Source organism: Cupressus sempervirens, chromosome 7 (genome assembly GCF_028749045.1).
Source record: "Cupressus sempervirens isolate cs-2001-9-10 chromosome 7, ASM2874904v1, whole genome shotgun sequence".
Classification (NCBI taxonomy): Eukaryota; Viridiplantae; Streptophyta; class Pinopsida; order Cupressales; family Cupressaceae; genus Cupressus; species Cupressus sempervirens.
Window position 1 is genome coordinate 31,806,795 of NC_143124.1, and position 12,439 is coordinate 31,819,233.

Sequence of the window (12,439 nt, forward strand, 5' to 3'; positions counted from 1 at the left end):
TAAAATTTGAAAATTGGCTTTACACAAAATAGGGAAACATGTTACAAATTCTATGTGACCATGGATTGTAAAATGCTACAAATTTATTTCAATAGTAACCTTGAAAAGTACAAATAACTTTCTTATATGATCATAGTCATAACCAATATGTAACTCATATTTTATTCTTTGTCTATTCACTTCCCCGCAATAGATAAATTCTTAGAAAGTGTAATTAAGCTTTAAAAATAAGATATTAATATAATAATAAAAAATTTGAATGCTATATTATAAGATTTTAATCAATTCATTTTTATTATTTTATTAAATTCATTTTTATATTTATTACAATATTGTTAAATGTGTTATTTGCAAGTTCAATAATAGTAAGTAGTAATAGATGTCTTTATAGGAGTTATAATTTTCTTATTTAGTTTAAATACTAAGACATCATTTCATATCTTAGAATTAGACTTAATAATAAGTTGATTGTAAGTAAATTTCACTACATTATTTTTGTTGAGCCATTGTTTTCTAAAGACACATTAGACTCTTTGAATGTATCGGTATTATCTATATGCCTTTTGTAATGCACATTTATATTTGTTGTAAAAAGATTCAATGTTTACTCACCTACTTCAAATTTATTTAAAAATAATTTAATCTTTTTAAAAGACTTGAATTCTAAGTGGGATAAAAGTCAAGTCATCATAAATTGTTCAAATCAGCCAAAAATATTCAAAAGAATAGTATATATATTTTTAGAAATATTTAAAAAGTAAATATACATATTTTAAGTTGAATGATTCATGATTGTCATTACTTATTGAATAAAGGTGAATGACTCATGTGTCCCCTTTCATGAAAGGACCAGGTTAATCTTGAGGAGAAATGCACTAAAGACAAAACAAAGTCAAACTCTTTTTTTTCATGAATTTTTTTCAAAATTTTTATTGTTTTCGACTACAAACTATGCAGATGATAAAGATCAAATGTTGAAATTTTCAGAAAAATCCATACTGTTTTAGACTTTTTGAAAATTGATCAACTGTGCAATTCTTCTGAAAGATAGCCGCATCCTTTATAAAAAGCAATTCTATTCCAAAAGTTCATATGAAAATTCTATTAATAAAAAATAATTAACTTCTAATTTGCCCAAACCAATTGTTTCAAAACTGAACGTATCATTTTCGTAACCAGCTTGTATTATCGTCTTGCAGTCTAGTTGTGAACGAGGAATTTTGTTCTCGCTTACATGCGGGTACCCAGTTTTTATTTGAATAAAAAAATTCCTTCTCTTTCTGTTTTTTCTTCATTTTTTAAAATTTAGGAAGAAGCCGAGAAGATGATTTTTTTAAATTTAGGAAGAAGCCCAGACGATGATGCATTACACTAAATTCTTAGACAAAACATCTTCGTTTGTCTCCACATTTTCCTCTGCATTTTCAGTAGGAAACATATCTTTAAGGATTTAATTGGTTTAAAACCTGTGTATTAAACTTGTTGGAAGGCTGAGACAACACGCTCAGTGAGAGCTGGTTTCTAAACATAGAAGATTGAGGCTGAAGTTATTTCTACATTGGTGGCAAGCTTGTACTCTATTATTATTCTTGAGGCTGAATAGAAGTGTGTGTTGATTTTTTCTCTTATGATTGTCTAGAATAAATTCTATGTTAGTTTGTTTGCTTGGAGTTTTTACTTCTGCCACATATTAAGCTCAACTGTATTTACTGTGCATAATTTTCAGATTTCAATTTTCTGAATTGCATTAAAATCGAAGTGTTAAATTATTGGTAATATTTATACTATAAATCTGTCTGCTGGGCTTACGAAAACTCACACTTTCTCTCTGTTTACAATCTACTTGACATCTCAAATAATATATTTTCTTCTAACAAAAACAGGGTGAAATGCAATGAACAAAAAAAATTCTTATCAAATGGCCCTTTATCTTGCAGATCTCTGGACTGCACAGACACAGTGTCAGCTGTAAAGAAGGAAGTGCAAAGGGCAAAACCTTTGCACGTTGTCGAACATCCAGTCGGACTTCATAAGTTCGTCAAAGATTTTGAGAGGTAGTGTATTGATGACCTTGTTCAAGATTTTGAAAGCCAGTGCAGGATCAAGAAAGCAGTCAGAGAGAAAGCTAATATGGTTGGCATTTTTGGTATGGGCGGGGTTGGGAAGACAACTCTATCCTTGGAGCTGTTCCAACAAAAAGAAATCAAAATACACAAAGTCAACTTTTCTTTATGACGTTCGGGAATCCTATGAGAGGGATAATTTACCTCTATTGCAATGTCAGCTCCTCAAAGATATCTTTTTTGATAGTAAACAAAATTTCTCGAGTGATAAGGTAGGGACAAACCATCTAAGGGATCGCTTCCTAAGCAGCAGCTCTTTGAGTTTCCTAATTGTTTTAGATGACGTTGATCATGTGGAACAAATAGAGGCTCTATTACCCTTGAGCATATTAAATAAGCATGGTAATAATAATCATCTAACAATTATTACAACCCGAGATGTAAGGGTTCTTGCAACTGCAGGGATTGACATTGCTTATAATCTAAAAGGGCTGGATTCAAAAGATGGGAGGGAGTTGTTTTACTGGAACGCTTTCGAACGACCCCAACCAGATGAAGGATACGATGATCTGGTTAAGGATTTCCTTAACATGTGTGGAAGCCTACCCCTCTCTCTTATAGTTCTAGGCCGACACGTTTATCGCAGATCTGACATGTATTGGAAGGAGGAATTGGAAAAACTCAGAAAGGCACTGCCAGGAGATGTAAAGAAGAGGTTGAAGATAAGTTTTGATTCATTAGACAATGAAGAAAAACAGATTTTCATGGACGTAGCTTGTTTCTTTGTTGGCAAGCCTATCAGCAAAGCCATGTCCATATGGAAGGTATCTGGATTGACAGTTAGGCACGCTTTAAAAACACTGAATGAAAAATGTCTCCTCGAGGAGGTCAAAGTAGAGGATTCAGATTGGTTAGACAAGTCTTCTTTCAGAATGCATGATCATCTTCGGGACTTGGGTAGAGAAATGGCCGAGGAACTGAACCAACCTAGCTGCCGTGTGTGGCGTCCTGAACATCTTAAATCCCTGGTATGTTTGTCCTTACACCATATTTTCATCTCTTATCGATATTTACATTGTGAAATTTGTACAACAGCAAAAATTGTAAGCTTCATTATGTGTACGCAGGAATCAAAGGGATTCCCAAACATCCTGGAACAAACAAAAGGAAAGTGTTTCCATTCCATTGTGGACAAATCTATCGGTTCTAATATTACGTACATTTTAGAGGGACCTGATACTGCTTCTCTGGTATGGCTTTAGATTGTGGAAAAAATAAATAACAAATTCAAAAAATTTACTCAGCACAAGAAGATGTCGAGTGATAGTTTGCTCGGCACACAATGGATGCCGAGTGATAGGCAGTAGGTGCCAAGTGAACTCAGCACTAAGGGCAACTCGGCACAAGAGGGTGCCGAGTGACCTTGGTCACAGAAGGCAAGGTGAAGCCCGGCTCAGTGGTTGCCGAGTGATCTCGGTCAACAAAGATACCAACTAAACTCGGTAGGAACAACAAAAGAGAGAACTCGGTTAAAAGGTAACCCAAGTGAGTTGTTTAACAGACTTACAGTTTATGCATTTCCGCCATTAAAATGCAAAGGTAATAACATAGATTTGCATAAAACCTAAACCTAATATGGAATAGATAGAAGTGAAGAACCACAACAAGCCAAATATCTGGAGATTTGCTAATATGCTTGCTTGTCTGCTTTTAATTTAAATACTGAATTAACTATTACAAATCTAGGAGCATACGGCTTCAACCAGAGTCAAAATGCATTAACCTAAAAAAAACTTCTATTTATGGTATTAACTTGCAGCACTAGATGGCTACATACAATAATGCCTAGAGCAATCACTGCTTCAACAGATCAAACAAAATGACTTAGAGAGAACAAGAAAAATCTGATCTTGTGCTGCTGCAACTCTGATCTTCTTCCAGAATCTTCCTTCTGCTCTCTCTGACTGCTCTGATATTCTTTCTTCTTCCTTTTTCTGCTCCTGCTAACTATTGAATAAAATGAACATGTTTGCTTTTTTACCTATTTCAAAAATTTTCCCTCTTATTCTAGATTTGAACTCACCTACCTGCCATCAATGTTTCTGACTGTTGGCCATCAGGGAGGTAGGTGGGTGTTTGACTCAAGGGGCAACTGCTCACGCATGAGATATTTCAACACAGATCGAGTACCCACCTACCTTCCAGTTGACCAGATACAATATGAAAAATCAAATATTTTTTCCCACATTCCTCTTCAAAACTTGCAGTATTCAAAAATCACCAATGCGTGTTTCCAAAACCTATGGCAGAGTGAAGTGCAGGAATGATGTTTCAATTTTTGTTAAAGTAGTTTCCTCACTATTGTTTGTATCCAAAAAATTGAAATGAATATACTTTGACATAACAGGCAACTCCCAATTTAAAAGAGCTGCAGATTACCTGCTGTAAAAATCTCACAAGACTGCAAGCAACACCTGATCTTTGCAAACTTGTACAATTAAAGATTAGTGAATGTCAGCACCTTGAGGAGCTAAGGCTTGCACATATAAAAAATTCTATTGAAAACTGTGATCGGTTGAAAAGTTTGTCAGCGATAAGCAAACTTGCCAGGCTTGTAGAATTGGAAATTTCTGGTTGTGAAATGCCAGAGTTTGAGAAGATGTGTCTTAGTAGTATGAAGCGTCTGGAAAGGGTATCTTTTGATGTATATGTGAAGATGGCATATTTTAAGTTGAATGATTGTATAGTTTTGAAAACAGTAAAATTTGACTGTAAAAGTGTTGTAAATCTTAGTATTCGTCATTGTGTGGAGCTTGAGGAGTTACCAGATTTAAGAGGCCCAAGTTGCTTGGAGAGGATTATAATCGATGGATGTGGGAATTTGAAATGTCTTAGACTGAATCGTCTTCAAAATTTGAAAAGTGTGTCAGGAAACTTGGAGCCTAGACAGTTGGACATTATTCAGTGCCCTGAGCTTGAGGAGGTGCCATGTTTTGGCAAAGTGAGATGCTTGGAACAAATTAAGACTGAATTTTGTGAAAAGCTACGAAACATTATGCTGCCAAAAACACTCGTCAAATTGGATGTACAAAGTTGTAGTGATTTGCAAAGAGTAGCTGGTGATCTTACAAAGTTCGAGGAGCTGATTATTAGACAGTACCCTGCGCTTGAGGAGTTCCCAAATTTTGCCAGTGTGAATAACTTAGAGAAAATGGAGATTTTGTGTTGTGAGAAGCTGCAGAACATCACGCTGCCAATAAGACTCGTCAAGTTGAATGTACAATGTTGCAGAGATTTGCAAAGAATAGCAGGAGCAAATGGTCTTACAAAGGTTGCGTGGATGACAATTGAACAGTGCCCTGCGCTTCAGGAGTTGCCAATTTTTGCCAGGGTGAGCTGCTCAGAAAATATTAAGATTCACACTTGTGAGAAGCTGCAAAACATGTCGCTGCCAACAACACTCTCCTATTTGGAAGTACAAAGGTGCGGAGATTTGAAAAGAATAGCAGGGGCCAGTGATCTTACAAGCATTACAAGATTGTCTGTAAAAGACTGCCCTGAACTTGAGGAGTTGCCAAGCTTTAATGGAAGAATGGAGCGCTTAAAGGAAATTGAGATTCACTCTTGTGATAAGTTCAAGAAACTGATGTTGCCAGAGCAGCTGCAGAACATGTCGCTGCCAACAACACTCTCCTATTTGGAAGTACAAAGGTGCAGAGATGTGCAAAGAATAGCAGGGGCCAGTGGTCTTACAAGGTTGTCTGTTAAAGACTGCCCTGAGCTTAAGGAGTTGCCATGCTTTGGCAGAATGGAGTGCTTAAAGGAAATCGAGATTAAATCTTGCAATAAGCTAAAGAAACTAATGTTGCCAACAACTCTCATCAATTTATATGTACTAAATTGCAGAGATTTGCAAAGGATAGTAGTAGCCGGTGATCTTACAAAGCTCAAGAAGGTGATTATTAGTGTGTGCCCTGCGCTCCAGCAGTTGCCCAGTTTTTCCAGACTGACCGACATGAAGTACATTGCAATTACGCATTGCCAGAACATAGCGGGCACTGAAGAGTTGCATCCATCAAAATCTGTGGAACATTGCCAGAACACAGCGGGTACTGAAGAGTTGAATTCATTAAAATGTATGATCCTGGAACTTTCTTATTGCACCAATGCAGTAATACGGAATTTCATTCATAAGTTGAAGGTAATGATTTCGATACTCCTTTTATACTGGCAATCATAAAAAAAAAATTTAAAAATTCATAATCGACTTATGATCTCACAAAGTCGATATTTTCGTCGTAATGTTATGAAGTGATCTGTATATCAAAAGGATTTAACGTGCATGAATTGAGAGTATTTTGTGTGCTGTTTCAATGTGCATCATGGTATTCTGCCGTTTTGATCGGAAAAGCTGTGGATGGAGTGGAGTCAAGTTTAAATGAAAATCTATTTTCTGACCCTAATGTTGGCGTTGCTGGGGCGATTAAACTTGATCTCTCGTGGCTATGGAGGCAAGGATTGAGTGCAATAATTGTATGCTTCCTAGTTGTGGTCGATCTCTCTACTTCGGTAGATAACATAAATGAACTTTCAAATTATGGCGTTCATCTGCAGGAAGGAGAATGGATAGTTACAATGACAGCAAGAGGTTTTGAAAATATGAGGGATATTGAAGATGTTTTGATGAGAAATGGATTAGTGAAGAAAAGGCGAAAAAGCTTTGGGTAACTTTGAAAGTCGGTGAAAGGGAAAATGGATGGCGTGATAGGTAAAATCGTTGATAGGTTATATTGTTATAACTTAGATCCAATAAGTGCTAAGTGTTCCATTTATTTTTATGAGAGATGGATTCGTGTTGAATCACTACTCATGAAACATGGGTTAATGAGTTTGACTCAAAAATCACACAGTGAAATCCTGATAGCAATATCACAGGTTATATTGTTTTTTAGTAGAATTTGCACTCAAAAATGATGTTTCGCCCATTTGGTTACGGAATAGGAATAGTTATTTTGGAATAGTTATTCTGGAATAGAAAATGGATCCACATATTCCTATTCTTTGTTTGGTTCAGCCAGAATTTGATGGAGAATTCACGGACCCAAAAATTTATGTTTTCTAAAATAAATAAAATAGGAATAGGAATACGTATTCCAATTCCACCTACTTAGGTGGAATTGCAAAACCTCATTTTTGGGCCAAAATTAGAATACGTATTCCTATTTTATTTTGTATTCTAATTCTGATTTGGTGCATCCAAACGAAGAATTCAAACTTTTAAGAATTTACATATGCCTATTCCACTTGTATTCCTGTTGCCAAATGGACCCTCAAATGTATCAGTATAGCTTCGATTTTATTTTGTAGAATCAAAAGAAGCTGAAATATTTTTTTATTTTTTATTTTGGAATGAGCTATAAAGAAATTATTATTTTATAAGAGAGAATATTATTTATCTATTTTAGAAATAGAGTACTTTATTTTTAAAGAGAGGAATTTCCTTTCTTTGATAGCAAATGGTATGAAGGTTGATTTATGTCATGAGAATATATATCTTTATTTTGAAATTCAAGCTTAATAATTTTTTACTAATGACAAGTTTTAGAACATCTAAAATTATTTAAACAAAAAGTTGTAATGAAGAGGTGGTTTAATAAATCTTAAGATTAAAAAGTGCTCTGAATAATATGCTTGTGTACATATATGTATGCATACATATACATTTACATTTACATGTGCACACAGATGGTTTCTATGCATGATGAATGATTTGATCTATAATATTAGCAAGCTCAATTAAGAAATGTTGTAAAGATGAATATTTTTTACTCTAATCAACATTGGTGACTATTGTAGAACCTTTTACATCTTAAGGCATGTTAATTTTAAGTCTTCGTTATTTAAAATTCACTTATCATTTGTAGATCTAAGTGATATATGATTTAATTTATTTTTTATTTAAAACATGATTGCACATTTACCTAAATGTTTGGGAATTGATTTATTATATTCCATCTATTAGTTAGTCTAGGTTAATTTTTCTTGGTTATATACATTTTGTTGATTAGTCTAGATTAACCTTATGGATTGTGATTTTCTATTTTCATTTTGGTGATATTAATCAAGACTACACAACCTAGGTTAATTTAAAATATTTATGATTTTTAATAGATATATATTTATTTATTATGTCATTTTATTTTTATACTTACCCTACACATCCTAGTTTTTTGTTAATGCTAATTATTCTAGCACTTTGTGAATCTAATCGTGGATCTACATTTAGAGCTGCAATTATTTCTAGAATTACTCTTTGTGTTACTAAAAGTAATTTATCGAAACACTCTTTATGTTACTAAAATTTATCAAATTAGCCTCGTCACTCTTAATTTTTTAATTCAATACCAAACACTTCAAGATCAATCTTGAGTGGCACAACGTTTAGGTTATGAAAGTGTTAGTGTTAATGTAATAAATAAGTGAATGGATATTTTTATTCTTATCATGAGGAAGGAAAATTTTGGAGTGATGACAAGAATTAAGTCATCCAAGTCATTCAAATTCCAAATTCAAATGTTAATGTTTATGATGGTGTGCAATTACAAGTTGATATAAGTTGTGGAGTAAGAATTATCATTTTTCAACACAAGAGTTGAGCCTAATGTGAATGGTATTAATCACTTCAAATTGCACAAATATGACATTATTGTCCTTGCCACTAATCTTATTAAGATTTGTTGTGATAGCAATGTTTGGCAAAATTTTATTTTTGAAGATGGTTATTTATGGAAATGTGTTTTCACGTGCATAAGGAAAATTATTTTGGCCATTTTTTTCCCTTATCATTACCAAGTGAATTTATATTATTAGTACTCTTCTAAGGATTCATTATCATCCTATTCAATTTGTAGCCTACAAAATTGTTAGGCTTGGTAGTGTGGGCAAGAAAGCTACAAGAGTTTCTTTGAAATGGTTCAAGCCAAAGAATTATGAGAAGTTAAGACAAAAAAATATTGTGGAGCCTATTTAATGGACACATGCTAAAGAATTCCACATCAAGTGTGTCTTGTGCCCCTTCAACACTCCTCCCCCCCTCCCCCCACCATCTCAATATATAACATTAAGGAAAGGTGGGTGACTCATAAGAGGAACAAGTTCCAACTCAGTAGGAACCACTGCCAAATCCAAGCAAGGACTTTGGTGGGAGTCATTGTGCTCTTCACTAGGAATGAGTGTAAGCTACGTAGAAAATGTGCTAAGTAAATCATATTCTATATCGATATTTTCATACACATCATCACTAACATGTGCATTAGAATCATCATCAAGTGTATCTTCCATATCAAGATTAATAGAATCTAAAACACAAACACAATCATCATGTTTTATCCATTTGCATAGTATTATACTTAACTTCCTTCACACTCTCAAGTATGGGTTGATCGAATGTAGGAACAAGATGAAATGAAGAAGCAGATTAAGAAGCAAGAACATGAACTTTAACCTTAGCTTGATGGTTCTTGCAACGCTGACAAGAATGTTGGTTATGAAGTATTTTATGATAAACATGAAGGATTATATCAATGACCATAGATCCTAAAGTGGGAGAAATTGAGGATTGAAGAATAGTAGGAAGAGGAATAGGCAAGGTCATTGAGATAGATATAGGAGGATCAAACTTAGGAAGGATAAGTTCAATGATATTTATTACTTTAAGTTTCTCATAGGATTGATAAAGATGATCAAGATGTTCAAGTGGTGTTGTAGGGAGAGATGACCAATAGACATCTATCTCAACATAATCTTGAGGACACAAGGGTTTATAAAAAGAATGCTTAATGGGGACAACATCTCCTTTATGCATAAATCTAATACCAAGCTTAATTTGAAAGTGATGTAAAGTAGGAATAATGATGAAGTTAGTATAAATAATCTTATCAAAAAGACTCATCGGAAGATTGACAAAACCATGAGGATGATAAAGAAAATATTACAAGCTTGAATCTAAACATTAGATGCATAATAGGTATCCATATGCAATCCTTAATTAAAAGATGTTCTTCAATGATAACATTCACAAAAGAAGAAGGATCAACCAAAATACTATGGGAAGGGATATGAGAAACCCTAGTGGTAATGTAAATAAGACCATTAGGTTCTTTAAACATATCAGTATGATTGAAGGTGATAAGAGGTGTAGATTTAAGTTCATGCAAAGGTAAAATTTGAAGTTAAGTGATGCAGGGCTATCTAGCTTAGAGTTTGTGATCCTTATGTTTCGCATGGTTGGGGTAATGTTTGAGGAATATTGGTGGATTTTGTCCTATGTGCACATAATGATTGGAGTTATCATGTTGGAGTTAGAGCCCTTTTGGTGGTTGTTAGTAACATGTTCCTATTTCCTAGGTGGACTTTGGAGATTGTTTTTGCAAGCTTGGATCCATGGGAGTTGTCTTGTGCGCTCTTGGATTTGGATCGTTAGATGGCTTGTGTGCCTATGTTTAAGGGTGCATACTCTTATGTTACGCAATGAGTTAGTTATGATGTAAACTTGGGGCATGTCCTAAGTGTTATGTAATCTGTCAAACCGACTTGTGGTTTGAGAGTTTATTTAATGTAAGGGTTTATATAATGTAACTTTCTAGGTTGACTTGTGGCTTAGTTTAGTATAAGTAAAGGGTCTTGTGATGTCTTGAGGGGGAATTATCCATTCAGTGAAGCATGGAGTCTCTGGAAGGAGTGAATTTTGGTAGAGCTAGCCCCGTTTGTTTACTGGAATTAACCTGGAATAGGGAAACGGGAATAGGAAAATTGGAATAAATCTATTCCAATTTTGGCCCAAAATGAGAATAAATCGAATTCTAATTTTTTTTTGGAATTCGATTTATTCTCATTTTGGGCCAAAATTGGAATAGATTTATTCCAATTTTCCTATTCCCGTTTCCCTATTCCAGGTTAATTCCAGCATACAAATGGGGCTTGATAGACAAGAAGGTTGCTTAGTGGCTCACGAGGATAAGTTTAGATTCTTCTTAGGGTTTCTACCAAATTGTGGATCTGGAATAGCTAGAGTTTGGATTCCAGAGTTTGGATCTTGTCAGGTCTTGCAAAAATTTTATTGTAATTGCTTATGTATTTGGCCATAATCTAGAAGGCCTTATGGTCAAACATGTTGGATATTAATCTATTGATTCTTTTATGAGAATATGTGTTGTAATTGATCTAAATCTATGTGTTATTGTTTATCTTCTACTGTGTGATTATTTGTTGGGGGCTAGGTCATCTCCTTTGGGGATTCACCTCCCCTATACCACATTAAGTGGTATTATAGAAAAATTCAATCTCATGTTGTTGTGTGGTGGATTGATTGTTTGTGTAGGCCTAGATATCTTTGTTGTGAGGTGGTAGATCGTGGTTCTAACTTATGATTGCAGAGGACTCGCAAAAGGATCTTTGATATGAAGGTATGGTTACAAATATGGAAGTATGAATCTAGAAGTTTAGATGTGAATCACACACTAAGGCTTGATTCCTAGACTAAAGTGTAAAATAGTCAAAATTGACTTATTTTTCCAAACTTAATTTTTTTCTTACTATGTAATGTTTAAGATTGGCCAAAAAATAAAAAGAGAAAGATGACCACTTAAACATTAAAACACCTAAGACAGAGATATGCCAAGGTGTAATTACAAAACCAGCATGAAACACCACTGACGACTTCCTAACCACAGCTGGCATAGATGAATTTTGTTGCGTGCGATTGAATAGGAGCTTGGGCCTCCCCTTACAGGAAGAGTGGACATCCTCAGACACCATGTTAGCTGACGAAGAGGTAATTACACAGGTTGTTTCCTTCACCACTTCTCTGGGCATGTGTTTGAACGGAACAAAAAAGTGACGAGATAAAGTAGGCCGAGGACACAAAATTCTCCCAATGCTTGAATTCCATTGGAATTTGGAGATTGAGAGGCCTATAATCCATATTAGCACACCTACATATAACCAAAGCAAGAATAAACAAATACTGCAAACACCAATGGTGAGAGAGCTCAACAATACAGAGAGAAATGGTTGAAGAACACAAGCTGCAAAGGCCCCAAATCTGACGAGTGGACGAATAGAGGGAAGAATTAAAAAGCACAGAAGCAAAGGAAAGCCATCATATAGAGTACACCTTCATCAATGTTCAACTAATACATGAGATATGTGATCCTACACAAGAAAGAAATATGTCCTCTCTTCTGCCAAGAAAACCAACTGTGATGACAACCATCCCATCCATACACCCATAAGACTTCGCCATTTGAACTAATTGACCACGTCCAAGAAAGGGAATAAGAAGCAAAAACAATCTTTTCCGAAACCTCAGCTGTACT

The 12,439-nt window shown here is 34.6% G+C and overlaps 1 protein-coding gene across 1 annotated transcript; it reads left to right on the top strand.

Moving 5' to 3' along the window:
- Window positions 1-2,065: 2,065 nt before the first annotated feature.
- On the top strand, window positions 2,066-11,961 carry LOC149545282 (disease resistance protein L6-like). Its single transcript, XM_089793727.1, has 6 exons — window positions 2,066-3,091; window positions 3,191-3,313; window positions 4,471-6,172; window positions 6,394-6,596; window positions 6,678-6,787; window positions 11,832-11,961. Exons 1-6 carry the CDS (start codon window positions 2,066-2,068, stop codon window positions 11,959-11,961), a joined length of 3,294 nt encoding a protein of 1,097 aa, XP_089649853.1.
- Window positions 11,962-12,439: the final 478 nt, after the last annotated feature.